General features: G+C 40.7%; 1 protein-coding gene across 1 annotated transcript in view; it reads right to left on the bottom strand.

The window, feature by feature from the left end:
• Positions 1 to 3246: 3246 nt before the first annotated feature.
• The window catches only part of pkd1l1 (polycystin 1 like 1, transient receptor potential channel interacting), a 67025-nt gene continuing 49937 nt past the window's right edge, over positions 3247 to 20334 (bottom strand). Inside the window, exons 38-53 of the mRNA XM_088322867.1 lie at positions 19103 to 19187; positions 18888 to 19019; positions 16760 to 16878; positions 15106 to 15216; positions 14947 to 15040; positions 14786 to 14854; positions 12989 to 13041; positions 12685 to 12904; positions 10682 to 10786; positions 7961 to 8101; positions 7783 to 7896; positions 7568 to 7714; positions 6375 to 6524; positions 6185 to 6313; positions 6059 to 6120; positions 3247 to 3617 (exon numbers count right to left, since the gene is read on the bottom strand). Of these exons, the coding sequence (XP_088178993.1) occupies positions 3368 to 3617; positions 6059 to 6120; positions 6185 to 6313; positions 6375 to 6524; positions 7568 to 7714; positions 7783 to 7896; positions 7961 to 8101; positions 10682 to 10786; positions 12685 to 12904; positions 12989 to 13041; positions 14786 to 14854; positions 14947 to 15040; positions 15106 to 15216; positions 16760 to 16878; positions 18888 to 19019; positions 19103 to 19187 (1981 nt within the window). The 3' untranslated portion in view covers positions 3247 to 3367. The remainder of the gene's footprint in view (positions 3618 to 6058; positions 6121 to 6184; positions 6314 to 6374; positions 6525 to 7567; positions 7715 to 7782; positions 7897 to 7960; positions 8102 to 10681; positions 10787 to 12684; positions 12905 to 12988; positions 13042 to 14785; positions 14855 to 14946; positions 15041 to 15105; positions 15217 to 16759; positions 16879 to 18887; positions 19020 to 19102; positions 19188 to 20334) is intronic.

The following is a 20334-nucleotide window of genomic DNA, read 5'->3' as shown; positions in this document are numbered from 1 at the left end:
GCTGTCCTTCGTCCAATGGTGAGCCGCCACTCCATGAACCAACCAGGAAACGTAGACGCTCGTGATTGGTCGTTTTCGTCTTGACGCTCTAAATGAGCTTTGTTCTTATGTGTGTAAAGGATTTCGTATTATATTCAATTTGAGACAATTGTTTTTAAAGAAACCATGGATTTTTGTAGGAAAATGCTATTTATTCAATTTAAATAAACCTATCACCTTGCATAGTCAAATCATGTTTGTTTGAATAGCCCAGAGATCGGGAACAGGGTTCCTTTCATAGGTACAAATGGCTCGGAGATAAAATCCATCCATCCATTATCTGCACCGCTTATCCTCAGTAGGGTCGCAGGGTTGCTGGAGCCCATCCCACCCATCTTGAGCAGTGGGCAGGGGACACTCTGAAATGGTTGCCAGACAGTCGCAGGGCACACAGAGACAGACAACTCACTTGCTCATTCACACCTAGGGACAATTTGGACCGGCCAATTAACCTGATATGCATGTTTTTGGAATGTGGGAGGAAACCGGAGTGCTCGAGGAAACTTACGCAAGCACGGGGAGAACATGCAAACTCCACACAGGAAGGTCCGATCTCATGAACTCAGAACTGTGCCGCGGACGCGCTAACTACTCATCCGTCATGCTGCCCTATCATAGAATACATTCATTTAATTTATAGTATTCCAATTCTCTTAAGTCACAGGTGTCAAACAGGTGGCCCGCGGGCCAGGTCAGGCCCGCTAGGGGATTGAATCCGGCCTGCGAGACAACACAGGAAAAACAAGCTTCAGGTTGTAATATGTCAACTTGATGGTGCCGAAGCCAGGTGCCTCTCACTAAGACACTGTACTTGTATTTATTTCTCTCTCTCTCACTCTCTCTCTCTCTTTCTTTCCCACCCCCTTTCTCCCACTCTGTCTCTTTCACTCTCTGTGTCTTTTAAAATTTTTTGCTCTAACTTCCTTTTCTCTCTTTTCTCTTTCTATCTCCCTACCCTTCGCGCTTTCTTTTCTCATTTCTCTCCTTCTGTCTTTCTATTTCCCTTTGGATTTCTTTCTTCCTCTCCTTTTCTTTTCCCTCTCTCATGACTTTTTATCTTTTGTTTCTCACGCTCTCTCCCTCTCTCTTTTTCTTTCTTTGTCCCGCCCTCTTTCTCTTATTTCTTTCTCTTTTTTCTTTCTCTTTAATCTACTAGTCCGGCCCCCGACAGAATGTTTGTTCTATCGTGTGGCCCCCGAGTTAAGATGAGTTTGACACCCCTGTCTTAAGTGATGAGTCCAGTCTGGTGCACAAATAGCTGACGAAGAGTAAGAGAACAAATTGTGCGGTCCATTAAATAAAGAGTAAACTCCTCACTGCAGTTTACAGTCATGTCACTTTAACAGACCCCGTTTTGGCTTTTTGTTGCTAAGGAATTCCTCATGATGAAAACCCACAGAAGTAAAAGTAAACACCCAGAAACGGCAGCCAAGCACACAAAGCAATCAGATTGGGTGAGCGGTAGGGGTGGGTGGAGCTATGCAAATAATACCATCTGCACTGAAGGTAAATACACCCATATCCCCGGGTTTTAGCACTTTTGCTGAAGTTTGCCTTCATCGTTCACTTGGAGGAACCGACTCATATTGCAAGACCACATTTTACAACAGGGGTCGGGAATCTACGGCTCACGGGCCAAATATGGCTCTTTTCATGAGTACGTTCGGCTTGGAGAAAAATGATTACATGCTAATCGAAATGACTAAGCAAATTGTAATGCACATAAAGCCAAACTGGACTTACATTTTTCGATGGTATAGTTCGTTTTATATAGTGTCACACCAAAAATCGCTTTGGCTGTATGTTGCCAAGGATTCCTTTGTATAGAAACTTATTCAATAATTCATGTAAAGGAGACACCTTATGACGAAAACCCACAGAACTGTAAATACGCTAAGCACCTAGAGCAATTTGATTGGGTGAGTAGTAAAGATGGGTGAAGCTACGCAAAGAGCGCAAGCACTCCTACTTGTCTCTCGCCCCGCGCAGAAGGAAAATACGTCGGGATCCTCGTTTGCAGAGTTTTGTGACATTTGTACAAAAGAGCTTTGCTTGCAGGTTGAAACCATTATGACAGAAATGAGGGGCAAAATGAGCCTTAACACTTTTAAGTAACTGCGGGAGTTATGTATTTATATGGGGAGAGAGAGAGGGATGGGGGATGAAGGGATTGAGGGAGAGAGAGGGTGAGAGAGACATGGAGGATCAAGGGAGAGTATGAGAGAAAGAAAGAATGAAATAGGTTGACCTTTCTCTTTCTCTCTCTCCTTTTTCATCACTCACCACCCTCTCCCCCTCTCTCAATTTCTTTCTCTCCTTTTCTAGTCATCTTTCACATTCTCTCTCTTCCCCTCCCTCTATCTCTAAAGCACATGATTTAGCATAATTATTATTTCATAGATTTCATCAATTGTCACACAATCAAATGTGCCAAAAAAATCAGCTTTTGTCTGGATGGCAGGTTTAGTGGTTTTGTTGAATTTTGTCTCAATATATATATATATATATATATATATATATATATATATATATATATATATATATATATATATATATATATATGGGGTGCTCTTTCCCGCCCAAAAATCGTAATATTTTGCTGTTATGGCTCTTTGATTCAAAAAGGTTTCCAACCTCTGTTGAACAATATCAGTTAAAAGATGAATAAGAGAAAATTGATACAGATTTTGTCAGAGTCAAAACAGACGGTAGACCCAAACGCGTAACGTTTCACTCCAAGCTTTATTGAGGAAGCGGGGAAGTCATGTGCGGGGAAACAAATGCCAGCGATCCAATGCTCGCTGGGCAGGAAAAGCAGGAAGCCCTCGAGATCGGGCAGCCGGAACGGGAGATCGGAGCGTGGTTGGAGGGCGGAAACAAGTCGGGCAGCCGGGGCAAGAGATCCGAGCGTGGTCAGAGGACAGAAACAAGTCGGGCAGCCGGGACGGGAGATCGGAGCGTGGTCGGAGCCAAGACGAGTTTAAGTCAGGTAGTCGGGGACCGACGAGCAGGAAAGAAGACAGGACAGACGGGAGCCAGAGTCAAAAAGTGCTTGCTTTGCGTGTGCGGAGGTTCGCTGACGGACTGACAAGGAGTGAATGAGAGTGTTGAGTTTGAATAGGAGGGGAACCAATCAGGAAACGAACAGCAGATAGAGCCAAACGAGCGGGCACAGGTGAGGGCAATGGACAAATCGTGATAGATCTGTGTTAAAAAATCCTCTTTATTTCATCCATAAAGGCAATTATCTTGTTTTGCCAGCCACCACTCATTATTATAATAATTACAATAATAACCAATTGTACTTTGAAGCGCCCATTTGCTCAATTTAAGGTATTTTCAAAGGTTCATTGTGGATCAACACCTCAACCAACATCTCTTTTTGGTTTACGTGAGCAGTTGAACTACAATTGTTATTTCCATGAAATGAAAATGGTTCACTTGTCCTGACTTGACGGCAAATTTGCCATTCCGGAGCTCCGTTTCGGAGTGATGCAGACTGTGCTTGACCATGTTGCAGTTCCTCCCCGATGAATTCTGATTTTTCACTGTTCCCACTTGGCCGAAGCAATGGCGCACTGTTAAAATATGAAAAAAATGGTCATGGTCAACTAGGTTTGCATCTAAAAAGTCATAAACCATGACATACTGTTGGAATATCTGAATATTGTAGGGTCGCAGGGGTGCTGGAGCACATCCCAGCTATCTTGGGGCAGTGGGCAGGGGACACCCTGAACTGGTTGCCAGTCGCAGGGCACACAGAAATCTGGGTGCCCTTAGCGCTAATTAGTAACAAAAATTTAATTTAAATGATCACATTATTTATCAAGTTGTAATTAATACACCTTATGATTATCCATAAGGTCTCTCTCTCCTTTTCTTCCCCCCCTCTACCCCTTCTCTCTTCATATCTCATCACCCACTACCTCTCTCTCGCATCCTTTCTCACTCCTTCTTATAGTCACCTCTCTTTCATGCTCTCGATCTCCCCGCGTTTTTATCTCCTTCTCTCCTCCTCCCTTGCTTCCTCTTTTTTTCATATCTCTCTCTACCAGAGAGAACTACAAAGGTAAGACATATCTTTTGGTGCTCCACAAAAGAAGTTAATTTTAAACATTATAACCCCAGCTGACAAATCTCTCACCATGCATAGTAATGTGATTGATATTGTCAAGCTGTTTAGGTTTATTTTTGTTTTGTTTCTGTTTTACTAAATATTAATTCCCCTTGTAGAGATCAAAGAGATCAGGCCCAGCAGAAAAAGCTAATGTTGTGACTCATCCATTTGCAGGTAAATTGTACCCATTTTTATACTCATTATTGTTTTTATTCCTATTTTCTCATATACATTAAAAAAGGATGATGTTGGTTAAAATTCAGACTAAAGAAAAACATGTTGAATTCATTGTAAACGTTAAAAAAGAGCTAGACAGCCTAACAACAGTAGCTGAGAGACGGGCACTGAAAAAGCTGCGGTCAATCATGGACAATCCATCGCATCCACTACACAGCATTATCTCCAGACAGAAGAGCAGCTTCAGCGACAGACTGCTGTCACTGTCTTGTACCACGGACAGACTGAAGAGATCTTTTCTTCCTCATGCCATGAGGCTCTTTAACTCTACCCGGCAGAGTAAAAGCCCACATTAAACCACACCACCTACATTGCATATTACCGAATCTTATTGCAATATGTATTCTGTGTAGCACTATTTAATTATTCTATATAACACGCTACAGTGGGCATTTGCACGTCACACTGGGTATTTGTATATTGTATTATTTTTGCTTTATTATTGTATTGTTCTCAGCTCAGGGATGCTGCTGGAAATGTGAATTTCCCTTCGGGGATGAATAAAGTATCTACCTATCTATCTATCTATCTATCTATCTATCTATCTCTCTCTCTCTCTTTTCTCCCTTTTTCTCTCACTTTGCCTCTCTTTCTCACTCCCCCTATCCCACCCTCCCCCCTGCACCCTTTTCTCCCCCCCTTTGTCTGCCACATCCCTCTCCCCATCTTTGTCTCCCTCTTTCCCTTTCTCTCTTTCCTTTTTTAGTCAGCTCTTTCACGCTCTCCCTCTCTCCAGCTCTCCAAATCTCTTTATCCCTCCATATCTTTGTCTCTCCCTCGCTTTTTCAATCCCTTTCTCTCACCTTTTCTAGTCACCTCTCTCCCCGCCTTTCTCCCATCGCTCTCTCTTCCTATTTCGCCCTCCCCGCTACTTCTTCACCCTCCTCCTCTCACGCTTTCTCTCTCTACTTTTCTAGTTAGCTCTTTTTCACTCTGACCCTCAATCTCTCCCTCTTTTTCACCTCTCTCTATCCCTCCATCTCTCCTCCCCTCTCTCTCTCTGTCTCTCTCTCTTTGTCTCTCTCCCTCTTTCTAGTCACCTCTTTCACTCTCTACCTCTCTCTCTTTTTCCCTCTCTACCTTTACCCTCTATCCCTCTTTTGTCCTCTCCCTCTCTACCTTTATACCCCATCCCTCTCCCTCTCACTCTTGCTATCCGTTTCCCTCTTCCTCTCCCTCACTACATCTCTTGCTACACCTCTCTCTCTCTCTCTCTCTATCTGTATCTTTTTCTACTAACCAGTCTCTCATATCCCCGCTGTGCTCCCTTCTCGCCTCCTCTTTCTCTCTCCTTTTCTTGTGACCTGTCTCAAACTCTCTCTCTTTCTCTCTCTTTTTCTACTCACCTCTCTTTCACACTCACCCCTCCCTCTCTTTTTCTACTCACCTCTGTCTCTCTCTCTCTGTCTTTCTAGTCACCTCTCTTTCACACTCCGTCTCTCTCTCTCTTCTTTCCTTGTCACCTCTTTTTCACACACTCTCTCACACTCAGCTTTTGTTTTATTTGTCCTAAAGTTTCATTGACCCCGGATGTTGGATCTGGGAACACAGAGGCAGAAAATGTTCTCCTATTTCCCTCTCAGACATATAATGTATACTAAATGTAATCTTTTTTTAAATTAGTACAGACACCTCACAAAATACTAAGCAATCGTTGTCTATTACCTATTGTCAGCACCAGCTGTCGCTTCTTCCCTGGTATCATTTACCTGTGAGTTTATGTTTTTCTGTAGTACAAAAAAAAAGTAAAAATATAAAACAAAACTTTGAGTGTGAGTGGGGTTTTCAGACCTGAGATATTGCAAGGATGTCATGCCCACGGATATCATAATGCCCTCTAAAGAGCAATGTCTCGTGTAGCCTATTTAGCCTTAGCAGAAGCTCGTCCACCAAAATTTCAAACTCCTCCAGGTAGAAAGTCTAAAACCAGAAAAAGTTTTTAGACTTTGGGTTCGTTTGATCAGATAATACCATTCCTAACCTTGCCTTCTGCAGCAAACCGCGCCGGTTCTTCTTGTCCAGCGAGCCGACGAAATTTCTGCCTGATGCAGCTGCTCAATTCCGTGAAAGTGCATGCTTCTTTCTTGCTTTGACGCCTTTTACCGACAGATGAAAACACACCGGCTGTCATCTGCAAAAAATAATTTTTAAAATCCCAGGTCAAACCTGAAAATACCCTGAAATACTTTTTCAGCCAAGTACCCGTGCAATTAGTGTTTCCCTGCATGGGTATTGTTGACTTATTGCACACAGCAGAAATTATGCATTATTAGAAAATAGAAGAAAAATAATCAATAATATTACCGCGTTGGCAGCTAATTGGGTTTTAGTTATTTTTTCCTAATTTACAATGTTTTGATTTCAAGTCATTGTCAGATTTTAGGAAACAAAAATATTCAATATACATCATAGGCGCCGCCGCGAGCGGCAGCCTTTCCAGCAGCTCCGTGTTATTTCGCTCTTTTTGTGATTTATTGTTTTAAGTGTCTGCTTCTATCGTCTGTGTTTTTCGTCCCGTTTGACAACTACACTTTGGATTGGCTCACGTCTAGCATTCCGGACGCTAACGTGGAGCTACCTGGCTTCAGCGCTGTTAGGACAGACAGAGACACAAAAGCGGTGAAGCGGAGAGGAGGTGGACTCGCTATCTACGTGAACACAGGTGGTTTAACCCTGGGCACAAAGATTTCCATCTGCTGCAGGAACGTCGAACTTTTGGCCTAGCGTGTGACGTCATCCACTCTGCTGTTGCTAAACTACAACACAGCACCCCGAGGCCATCCTGTTAATCTGTTAATAAACAACAAAAGGAGACTGCCGGAAGTGTGAATTTCCCAACGCGGTTAGGTATCTATCTATCTATCTATCTATCTAAACATTTCAAGTACCCCTGAGTTCCCTGTTATTTTTTTTTCCAGATTTTTATACATAAGGTGACCAAGCCCCCCAATTCCAACCCCTAATGCAGAGCGCCAAGCAGGGAGGCGATGTGTACCAATGTTCCAAGACTTAGTTATGACTCAGCCGAGGCTTGAACCTGTGACCTCCCAGTAGCGGGGCGGGCGCCCAACCCTTAGCTGGTCTTAAGTGCCTATAAGTGCCCACAGGAGTACTAGTAACCCCTTTGAGAACTAATGATGTAGAAAAACAGCAATTATTTTGAAGGACTTGTACCACAGCAGCGCAAGACAGGCAGATGGCTCGGAAACTTGGAAACGAAGGTCCGTAATGGAGGAGACTCCCAACAGCCTGGTCCTCCCAGCCTATAAAATGAAGTCCACAGAGAGGGCGTACGACCAGCAACAAAACGACAGCTGATACCTAGGACAGAAAATAGAAAAGAATAGACATGTGTAGTTCTTTTAAGCAACTCAAGTAGTTGTACGTACGAAGATGGAGATGAAGCAGGACAACTCGGGCACAGACCCCCTGGTAATTTTTAGCGAGGTTGTCCATATCACAGAAAGGAGGAAGATCAGAATGCCTTGCAGGATGCGAATATGCTGAAAATAATATTCATTCTCAGAGATGTACAAAACACAAAACGACTTGTCTTTATTTGCTCACTTGTTCTCTTTCAGCCAAGGGGCTGACGTCCATGTGTTCTTCACTGTCGCTCCTCTGTAACATCTTGGCAACTTCCCCGGCTTCCACAGAGCGGTAGATGTTATGATAAATATATACAAATATCGCTACTTGGAGCGTTACCTATAGGGAAATATATTTTATTCATAGAAATTTTGTGGCAGAAATGTTTTTTTGTAAATGTATTGTAATAATCTTTGCTAACAGGAGACCATTGCCAAGATTGAACTTGACTCATTCAAAAATATAAGTGTCACATTTGGCCCCAATCTGTCCTTCCATACACACTAGAACAGCTTTTTTTTCCATCTTCGCAATATTGCTAAAATTCGCCCTATGCTGTCCCAGTCCGATGCAGAGATTATAATTTATGCGTTGGATACCTCCCATCTCGATTACTGTAATGCACTACTCTCCGGTCTCCCAGATTCCAAAATCAAGAGCCTTCAGCTGGCACAAAATGCTGCAGTGAGGCTTTAAACTGAGACAAGGAAGTTTGATCACATTAACGCGATTTTAGCTAACCTGCATTGGCTCCCTGTTTGCTTAAGATGTGATTTTAAGGTTCTGTTGGTGTTATACAAAATCATGGATGGACTTCGCTTTGAAAATGCAGGTCTACTAGTGATCCGAAGAGCCAAGGAGAGATCGGCAGGTTCAAGAGCCTTCTCTATTCAGGCCCAGGTATTGTAGAATGCTCTGCCCCCTGAGATTCAATCTGCAATCGAGGTGGACCTGTTTAAATCTAGGCTTAAAACACACTTGTATTCTATAGCTTATGAATTACCTATATTTCATGTTGACAATATCTGTTTATTGTTTGTTAATGCTACATCCATTGCAAACTGGTCATCCTTTTTATTTTCATATTATACTTTAATTATCTTATATTTATTTTTAATTTTATTGTTTGTCAATGCGGCAGCATGGTCGCGCAGTGGTTAGCGCGTGTGCAGCACAGTTATGAGGTCGTGAGATCAAACCTTCCTGTGTGGAGCATGTTCTCCCCCTACTTGCGTGGGTTTCCTCCTGGCACTCCACATTCCAAAAACATGCATGTCAGGTTAATAGGCCGGTCCAAATTGTCTCTAGGTGGGAATGAGCGAGCGAGTTCTCTCCCTCTGTGTGCCCTGCGACTGGCTGGCAACCAGTCAAGGTGTCCCCTGCCCACTGCCCGAAGATAGCTGGGATGGGCTCCAGCCCCGCCGCGACCCTACTGAAGATAAGCGGCGCAGATAATGGATGGATGGATGTAATTTCCCCCTTTCATTTATCCACCACTGATGTGTTAAAAACAGATTCAAAGATCTATATTTTATGTATAATATTCATGTCAAACATTTAAAACGATTAGACACCCGAAAATAGGAAAGTACAAGAGCAAACACTTGTATGAGCTTTAAAGTGTATTTTATAGGGAAAGTCTAACACCAATTGCATATTTGCCCCAGCTAGAATGGTTTGCTCCTCTTAATAAATTAAAAAAAGACACTGGCATTAAAGCTTATCGTAAACTATTGCATTCTAATCGTTTGCCGATATTATTTCTGGGAATTCGGCTCATGTATAATCGGTAAGTACATTTTGGCTTTAAAATAATGTAATCTTTGCATGATTAATTGATTAGAATTTGTTTTTTGTCTTTTAAAGTTCCAACTGAAGTAGAGTTATGCAATTGACTTGTTTTGCAAACATCTTTACAGTGGTAAACTGCAAACTTCGTAAATAGAGACGCATTTTGTATGTAAATGCGCTAATCCGTTCCCAGCCTTGCAAAAGTACAGTATGATATATATTTTTTTAAATCATAAAAGAACTTCAGAACATGAACGAATGTTAAATCAGTAGACCACACAATAAACCTAAAACTAGAGGCTAGAAAATAACAAAGAATGAAGGAAACATTACAAATATTATTTTACCATTTTGCCTTGCGTTTATTAAAAAACTGATCCAATGATGTCTGCTTTTTGCAGGCTTTTGACAATCCGTCAGAAATCCGTGAGGCAGACATAACTATACCCTGACCTGCAAACACTTTTTCCTGGTGATTCCTTTCCACAAATTCTGAGACTTAATAACCTAAAGTTTTCTGAATGGTCTTTAATTGGGGCTGATTTTAGGATGGCTGCATCTTGACGGAAACCCTCCTCCTCTTCATCTGAGAACTCTGAATTGTGACTATAACGCGAAAAGCATGCTAGTAGCATGCGTGCGCACTGGTTGCAAGGGAGATTTAAAGTGATAGCTAGTTTTTTTACGTTCGTGAAACTCACGTTCAGGTACTTCGTAACCTAAAACATTCGTATGTAGAGACATTTGTAAGTAGAGGTACCACTGTCTTTTGACATGTATCGGATATAGCTCCGAATTTGACATGTGACCTCATGCCTGCCTTGCGCAATTTCTTTGAGTTTTAGTTTGTTAATATAATCTTGTTTATCTTATTACATTCTTTTCATGATCAATTACTATTTTGATGTGTTTATAGTGACCAGTGTGTTTTATAGCACTTTATAATTAACCTGACTGATTTTGAAAGGCCTGGAACAGTTTAATCGGTTTTCAGTTATTTCAAATGGGGAAAAGTGTTTCAAGATTCTCTAAATTCTACATATCAGCTCGATCCTGGATCTCGTGTGGAGAGGGGCCACAGTATATTATTTGTAAATGAGTTATCAAACTACACGATTTAACACTCACATGGAGCATGTTGCATGGTGCCATGCAGTATCCCATTAAACCTTTGTGCCACGCCGTTCCCACTTGAACACAGAGATGCGGCAGTGACAAGCAGAAAAACAGCATCTGGATGCAAACAAATATGAGAGAATCACTTTTTATAATCCGTCTCATCACATGAGGTGTCATGACCAGTGTTAGGAACAACGCCTTGAAAACAGAACGCAATTACTTTTCTTGATATCAAGTACTGTTGACGCGCTATTAATAAAATATTGTCTCTTTAGTATTGTTACTGCATCGTGTGTTACTATGTTATTCTTGTACACATTAAATGCAGAACGTGAAATATAGTTTTCTCAGCCGACTCAATACTTCTGCTTCACTCACGTTGTCACATACAACCCTTGACCAGCCAGCAACATTCTAAGAATTAATTAAGAATTAACATGTTTAAAGGTGGCGTGTGTCATTTGAGGTGTCCTTAAAAGTTGAAAGTAGAATAGTTTATTCATTAAGTATGTGTTAACAATGCCCAACTGAGTTCAAAGACCACTTTTTATCCTACTCCCCATATCAGCTTTTATCTGACTCTAAGCAAAGCTGTTCGGGGCAGAACACATGAGGTAGGAAGAATGGGGACTGAGGGGAATGCTGGAGAGTGAAATCATTTTTTTCACTGTTTGTGAGTGTAGCATGAAAACAGTATCGGTAAGAAAAGGCCTGTTTCAAGTACAGTGCAAACACTAACCCAAACCCGAAGAAAGATGAGAAAAGAAGAGTTTATTGGAGTGCATCTGGGAAATGCACGTAGTTGCACTTGCAACATACAGAGCTTGACAGAAGTTCCAATGATGACACAAACCTGCAGATGGCAGCTGCAGGTAAAAAAAAGTTCAAAATTCTGCACAGCTCCCTTAAGCATGTTTCTATCTACTTACAAAGTACAACTGAATACAGTTATGGTGGTGTTGTTTCAAGGCAGCTGAATATTCTCCTCATGGCAATATTTTCCCCACTGTATATACTTGCATCCAAGCCGAACTTAAAACTATAAAATGAAAAACTAAAATCAATGGGTCAGCTTATATGTGCAAACTTTTTTTGTGTGTTACCAGTGGTGAATGGTCGGCAGCGTGTGGGGATGGGTGCGTGGCTTATACAGGAATAACAATATCAGGAAATCAATGGGGCAAACGTGAGCACAGAATATTCGACTGAACTTCGGTTATTTATTTGTTAAACAAGAGAAAAAAACAGCCGTGGACAGTACCCAGAAATTTGGGGGAATCTTCGAGTAGTTTAAGGCACAGAAGCAAAATGGATATGGAGTGCCTCGGCTAAGTGTTCAAGATTGCAGAAGAAATACAAAGGCCTCACTGTAACCACAGGTTAGTGTACATGTTTTCTTGTGTTTCTTTTATTAAGTGGCTATTTTAAAGCATTTTGAGGAAGTCTGCTTCTTCGCATGGGGAGCGGTGTGTGGCTTTTACAGAAACAGCAAGGCAACGGGAAATCAATGGGGCAAACGTGAGCACAGAATTTACGGTAAAAGTGTGCTTAATTTTGATCTTTTTATTTAAAATTCTTTTGAACAATACACCACTCCTGGAGAAATCTCGGACAGACCTCAGAAATGGAGGAGGAGAAATTGGAGTGGTTTGAAGCCCGGAGAAAAAATGGATATGGATCGTCTCGGGTAGGTGTTTATTTGCAAACTCCCAGGATTGCATAAGCTAAGAAATATGAAGGCTTTGCTTCTTCCACAGGTTGGCGTACATGTTTTTGTTCAATTTATCTTATTTTAAGGCTATTTAAATTCAGTTTTAGGGCGTTGACTTCTATGAGAGTACATACGGTAATTTGCTACCAGTTACTTTCGGACTTACGTCGTACTTTTTTGCGTCATAATTTGGGGAGTAACTGAATTACTTTTAAATGAAATAACTAGTACCGGTAACTGTAACTAATTACCCTTTTTCAGTAACGCGCCCAACACTGGTTATGACGAAAGTAATCATTACCTGGCAGACCGCGATAACATAGTCCCAAAAAGCGAGTGTATGGTAAACCTTCGCAGAGTACACAGTGGATGACGTCAAGATGGTGCCGGTGGGGCTCGGACCCACCACTAGGGTAACAGTGGTGAATAAATCGGGTGCAGGACTGTACAGAGTAAATTGCACCTTTCCAATCAGGCAGCCATCACATTGAAGGGATTTTAGTCTGTACGTAGCGTCAAGCCTGAATATGGCACAAGGGAGAATTTTTGAGTGAAAATCAATAATAATGTAACTTAAATACTCAGTACTACTTGTAGATCCTTACTGAGTGCGACCCAGTCTGACTGCAGATGTCCGTCCCAAATCACAAGATTTTTTCTGAAAATAAAAAACATGGATAGAACATTAAAAACAGTAGTTTGCAAAAGGATGGATGTGATAACAAACAAAGGATAACATGGGTTTTCAAAATAAAAGACAGATCCATATTCAAATGAATTCATGGTCATTATTTTGTGAACTATGAAAGTGTTTCAGATTGGAAACTTCAAATTGACATTACAAATATTGCGCACTGTTAGAAGTAAGACTTTGGACCCGGATCGGGTTTAGGAATAATTTGTCAATCAACAAGTCATGCTTCTCTCTCTCGCTGTTTTATTTTATTTTGGAGGATCTGCACTGCATGCATTTACTTTTATTCAAGTAATTATTTGGATGACTACTTTTTACTTCTCCTTGAGTGACATTATTCTGGAGTAATTGTAATCTTACGTAACACACTTCGCATTCCACCTCAGCGCCACACAAACTTCAACGCCAAAGTGTGTGCCCCCGAACACTTCGGCAACAATTTGCACACTTGATTTGATGGACTGTGCCGGAAGTAGGGCAGCACAAGTGCTTGAGTAGTTAGCGCGTCCGCGGCACAGTACTGAGGTTATTGGATCAAATCCAGATACCAGCCTTCCTGTGTGGAGTTTGCATGTTCTGCCCGTGCTTGCGTGGGTTTTTTGTCCCTAGGTGTGAATGAGTAAGTGAGTCTCTGTGTGCCCTGTTACTGGCTTGCAACCAGTTCAAGGTATCCCCTGCCCACTGCCCAAAGATAGCTGGGATGGGCTCCAGCACCCCCGCGACCCTACTGAGGATAAATGGTGCAAATAATGGATGGATGGAGCCCGAAGTAAAGCCAAAGATATAATTTGGTGCTGTATTTTAGTGCTGTGCGTACTTTATCTAAAGAAGGCACTTCGGGGCCAAAGTATTAATTTCGGGGCCGAAGTACGCACGGGTTTACCTCTGTCCCTGTCCCTCAAATCGAGTTAATTTGGGCTTGTTTCGGCTTTTATACCTGCAGGCCGGGTCAGGTCGGACTATTGTTTGCTGTATTGTCTATGGCATCATTGACACTACCGGTTGACATGCTTTGGGGCGGTCCTGCTTTTGCAACTTAAGATATGCAGTAAAAAGAAATCTAATACATTTTCCATTAATGCGCGCCAACAGATAACTATAGACATCAAAAGTTGTATTTAACACAATTGATAGGGAATTAGTTAATAATCACTAACCTTTTTGGTTGACTATGCATTTTCCTCCTTACTATGCTAATATAACTCTGAAAATAAACACTTGAAAGTCAACTTTTTAAGCTATTTTTTGTATTATCGGACTCTAAAAATGCATATTTTATTCGATTCTTGGTACGAGTTTTGGATAAATAATTCAGAATTTTTGTTTGCCAACTTTTAGCAGAGATGTGAACTTGACCCCTCTGCCTATTCCTTACATGCCAACATTTTGACATTAAAAAGGGAGTCGATTTGGAACGGGCCTTTAGAACGGGTTGGAATTCCTTGTCTAAAGGCTTCTCTCAATGTCTTCCTTGCATGTTTAAAATCCATTAATATTCTTTCTCTTTATTTTCAGTCTGTATACTAAAGTTTCAAACTTTTAACTTCAGTGTATTGATTTGTAAAATAATAGAAAGAATTAAAAAATTTCTACTTAAGGGATTTCACCGATCACGGCTTTTTTGTGGACGTAACCCCCGTGATGAATGAGGGATTACTGTCCTATAAAATAACATCCTTATATTCACTAAATCATTATTTACACCTACCGTGCAGAGCTGTGTCATCCACGCCACTGGTTCTCCTATCAAGATGTATGATTGTCGAAAGACATCAGACTATTGAGCCGAACAATATGAAATCAAGAGTAAGATCACAATTGTTTCAATGAAGCAACCAACAACATAATTTCCCAAGTTGACAAGTTTACCTTCACTGGTGCAGAGTCGTCCTTATACAGTAGATTAGGCAGATGATTCTGCATCCATTTCTGACAGTCTTTATATTTCTGTTCTTGTCCCTCACTGTAATAAATCCAAAAATTCCCAATAGCAGAACAACACCTTCTCAATCTCTTGATTTTGCTTACCTTGTAAACTGCTGCCGAATGGCTTTGTTTAGAGGATAGTGGTTGCTGAATGAGCTGCCGTGCAAGATGCACAACATAAGGAGAAGCATGGCAACAAACATACATAAATCCCTGAATGAAAGAGAAAAAAATGTACATAATACATGAACTCCCATGAAACTTACTGTATTTATCAAAAATGAGTACATTCACTTTTTCTTAGCATGTGACAAACGTGTCGATTACGTGAGGCCATGATATAAATCATGAAAACAATACAAAAATAAAGTGTACAAAATGTATGTAATGTCCTGCAAAGTCAGAGTCATCATCCAAAAGACCAAAGGGTTATTTCCCTCGTCATGCTTTTTTTGTTTTACTTATATATCGGGGCGTCCCTTGTCGTGCTTTTTAGCTTTTATATATCTTCCAGGATGACTTTCTTATTTTTTCCATTCTTTAACAGAGAATTTTCGACTCACTGCTCGACTTCTATGAATTTCAGCATGATCGGCAACTTTGCAGCCCCAGTTGCCATCTAAATTTTACCCTAGATCAGAGGTGGGTAGTGACGAGTTACATTTACTCCGGTCCATTTACTTAAGTTAGTTTTGGGAAATTTTATACTTCTAGGGGTATTTTTAACCACTATACTCTTAACTTTTACCTGAGGAGATTTTTGAAGAAGAAACTGTACTCTTACTCCGGCATATTAGGCTACATTGAAGCCGTTACTTAAATCGCTTCCTCGTAAGCACGTGTCTGTCTGTCTCTGCTAAGGCAAATTTATTTTATAAGAACCCCATTTATTTTATATAGATTTGACCAGTGACCCCAAAAAACACCGGTGGGAAAATTTATTTTATTCAACAAAAGGTTCAACCAAACAAACTGTCTGAGTACACATTATTTATTGTTGATTGGATGGACGTTGGTGATTTGGTATTTGATGGAATGGTTGTTGAATTAAAAAAAATCAATGAGTAAGACATTCCTATAGTTACTCAGTACTTGAGTAGTTTTTTTCGACAAGTACTTTTTTATTTTTACATTATTCGGATGACAAGTTTTTACTTCTACTTAAGTCATAATTTTCTGGAGTAACAGTACTTTTTTTGGCAACTATACATCCAGCCATTATCTGCACCGCTTATCCTCAGTAGGGTGCTGGAGCCCATCGCACCCAGTCGCAGGGCACACAGAGACATAAAACTCACTCGCTCATTCACACCTAAGGGACAATTTGGACCGGCCAATTAACCTATTATGCATGTTTTTGGTATGTGGGAGGAAACCGGAGTGCCCGGAGGAAACCCACGCAAGCATGGGGAGAACATGCAAACTCCACACAGAAAGGTTCGATCACATGACCTCAGAACTGTGCCGCACACGCGCTAATCACTGCGCCACCATGCTTTCGGCAACTATATATTTTTAATAGTGGAAAAAAGCAATGCGCACGAGCCATAGAGAATTACTATATTCATTGTAAAATGTTTGCGCAACTGATTTGGATATTGTTACTAAAAAATGACCGTGGGTGTCTTGTGGGTCGAGAAATATAGTTGTATAACGCATAACCAAATTTTGAGTTCTATTCTTAGGTATAAACAAATGTGTATTATACGCAAATAAATAGGGCACGCCCTTAAATGAACTAGAATAAGACACTTACCTGAGAGTTTTATGAGCAAAATCTTCTCGAATTCTGCATGCTCGAGTTTTCTTCAGCTGACCAGGAGTTGGTGGGCGGACAAATTTGAGAAATCTTGCTCGTTGACGCCGTTCAAGAAGCTGAAATTCAGAATTTCACTAATGACATGCAGTCATGGGAGGCATGTGAGGCTGTGCCTCTCCTCATGGTAATATAAAATTAAAAATATAATGGTATTTATTCAGTGTTAAAGTACCTTCTCATTTAACAATCTTTTTATTTTATTTTTCACATTATATTTTGAATATTTTTAATACAATCAGCATGTAGCTATTACTGTGATGAGTGTCTAAAAAGGCAGAGTGAGGCACGCAATTGTCTTGCTTCATGGCAGAGGGCGACAGTGAGACCAAGGATTCTGATGTAGCATAAAGTTCAGTCCGAAACAATAGAATTAGTGATAGTATTAGCAATTTTGTATTCATTTAATTTTCATAATAAAAGGTAACCAATCTATTATTGCTTTTATTCAAAAGGAGCAGTGCACAAAAATGAAAACTTTTTTCAACAACATTTTGCTGGAACTGGCTTCCGGACGTGAAACGTTACACAGGACAGTAAGAATTTTGGTGTTATTCCTTGTGGTTTGGGAGAAAATTGTGTTCTTACAAGACTGCATTTTAGCTTTGTTACTCTTTTGGCCTTAAAGCTAACTTAAAGCAAAACAGATCAAAAGGAATGAATGTGAACTTTTTCCAATGCATATCTCCTGAAACTATCTTTACGACGTGCTGAGCGTCTGCAGATGCAGAGTGAGGCATGCTATAGTCTTGCCTCAAGGGAGAGTGCGATAGTAACACCAAGGATTTTAATTTGGCACAAACCTCCTCCCCAAACAATACAATTATTGATAGTTAAAGCAAGCTCACTGCAAGTCAAGCTATGGAGTATTGTATTATCTCTTTATAATGGAGGATAACCTATCAATAATGCTTTTATTCAAAAATCATTGATAAGTATTTTTTTTAATTTATTTTTATTATGTGATGTTTCCATATTGTAGCGGTGAGCACATTCACCTGACACGCAAAAGGTCCCGGTTTATAGAGGGATGGGTGTCACTTGGCTGTACTTGACGAAGACACACCACAGGAAATGGTGCCCCGATGACCCGTGTGATGGAGGGATCTACCCGCTAGCTAGTAACTGCATTTTAATCGATCAAAACAGATCTATGTATTGGGCTAGCTAGTTTACCTTATAAGGCTCAATCAGGGGTCTCCAACATGGTGCCTAGTTGTTTTCTCACTTTCACTCTGGCCCTCTCTCTCTCCCTTTCCCTCTTTCCCCCCTCTCTCTTTCCTTCTCTCTCTCTCTTCGTCTCTCTCTCTCTCCCTCTCTCCTCTTAACTTCCTCTCTCTCTCATTTTCTAGTCACCTCTCTTACACTCTCTACCTCTCTCTCTCTCCTTTTCCCCATCTACCTTTATCCTCTATCCCTCCCTTGTCCCCTCCCTTTCTTCCTTTACATCCCATCCCTCTCCCTCCCTCTCCCACTTCCTCTTCCTCACCCCATTTCTTGTCACATCTCTCTCTCTATTCACCTCTCTCTCTCTCTCTCTCTCTTCCTCTCTCTCTTTCTCTCCCTCTATCCTTTTAACTTCCTCTATCTCTCATAGCCTAGATGGTAGTGTGCCCGCTTTGAGACTGGGAGGTCGCTGGTTCGCGCCTCGGCCGAGTCATACCTAATTGGTAAAATGGCGGCGCCCTCTGTTGGCTGCGGCTGCATCGGCTCGCTACAACGGGTCAGGTGTATCGACATTTCGTTCTGTGTACATTGTTACAAAGAATGACAATACAAAGGAAATTATTATTATTATTATTATTTTCTAGTCACCTCCCTTACACTCTATACCTCTCTCCCTCTTTTTTCCCCATCTACCTGTATCCTCGATCCCTCCCTTGTCCCCTCCCTCTCTTCCTTTACATCTCATCCCTCTCCCTTCCTCTCCCACTTCCTCTTGGGAATAAGGTGTAGGTTCATTTTTTTGTAAATCTAACTGCCTCAACACACACGAATCTCACTGCACATCAGTTACCTGTTTATTGTTTGATGACAGATTAACAATGAAAACAAATAAAGTCATCACCTTTTGGGGGTCTGAACAACTCTCTGATTGCAGGGAAGAACTGAACAGTTTTTCTTTTGTCCAAATGAAAGGATTATGCAATTCTGTTCTATTTGTGTTCCAAAAAGAGACAGCCACACCAACAGCAAGGATCTGCAGGAATAAAGAGACAAAATGTTATAACATGTTCTGAAAAGGAGTAACATGTATTTATTTTAAGGGTAAAATAAAGGTACCACAAATGGTTGGATCAAGAAGATGCACAACAGCAAGGAGTTGAAGACAGAAAATAGCCAGAGTTGCAGCATATTAGTGCGGAACCTAACAAATAAACAAAATAAATCAATGCATATATTGACAATCTTTTCCTTTCCCCCAAAACTTACTTCACCTACTATTGTTGCAAATGCATGTTATAATGCTGCTCAATAGGGATTACTCAAATGGTAAAACATTTATTTTTCTTTTTGTCTGTTGCTGTTTGCTTGATCTATTTCCCTGCTAAATATCATAACTGGAATTATATAACTAAAGTAAGTAAATTTAAGACACCAAATTGACTGTTGATAGTAATTAATTACACACAAAAACAAATTATGTCAATGTCTCCAACCTGTTGGTGGCTAGTTGCTAACATTGGAGAATTACGTTTGAGATGGAATCACAGACTATTTTATAAAAGTTTATTCTAATTACTCGCGCCTGTAGATAAGATTTATGAACTAGATTAGCATTTTTTTGCCCAAATTCATAATCAGTCAGGTTTGTTTAAAAACGGGATAAGTAGAGAAGGGACTGCTGGTTGCTAATGTTAGCATTACTACTTGCTAATGCTTGCTAGTCCCATTTGCCAATAAAGGGACACCGTGCATCTGACGGTTTCTAGTTTTATTTCCGTCGATTTTTGTCCTGTTTATTATTTTCTCCAGTTTTTGTTCCCCGCTAGTTTCTCCTGTTTAATTTTGATATCCTGATTCATTATCTATCCTGTCCTGTCCTGTCCGGTATCGACCCCATCTGTCCGATATCAACTCGGGCAATTGGAATCGATCTCGTCTGTCTCTGGCTTCCTGTCTTTCCAAACCAGACCGTTGCCTAACGTGCATGACTCCCCATTTCCCGTAAAATAAAAGGCTTGTGTGAGAACGTCACACGTTTGGGTCCTTATCCTGTTCTGGTTCTTGACAGGTAAGCCTTATGTACTATAGAATAAATACGGAATCCTCGACCAATGAGTATTAGGAAAATTGCACGTTTATAGGATAGTCCATGTAGTGTTGATCATTATTCAAATCAATATTGTCTTTTTTTAATTAAATGAATTTTATTTTATTGTTTTTTGTCTATAAAAGGCATTAAATAATGTACACCTCTTCAAAGCCCTCTCATCTCTTCGGCATTGAGACTGGTTGATGCCATCGACTCTAGCTGCATAAGTGTCACGTTTCGATGTAGATAAATTCATTTT

The sequence above is a fragment of the Urocampus carinirostris genome, chromosome 18 (assembly GCF_059441175.1).
Source record: "Urocampus carinirostris isolate Australia breed hairy pipefish chromosome 18, RoL_Ucar_1.0, whole genome shotgun sequence".
Classification (NCBI taxonomy): Eukaryota; Metazoa; Chordata; class Actinopteri; order Syngnathiformes; family Syngnathidae; genus Urocampus; species Urocampus carinirostris.
The sequence above is the reverse complement of the archived record's forward strand: the minus strand, read 5'-3'. Positions and strand labels throughout refer to the sequence as shown.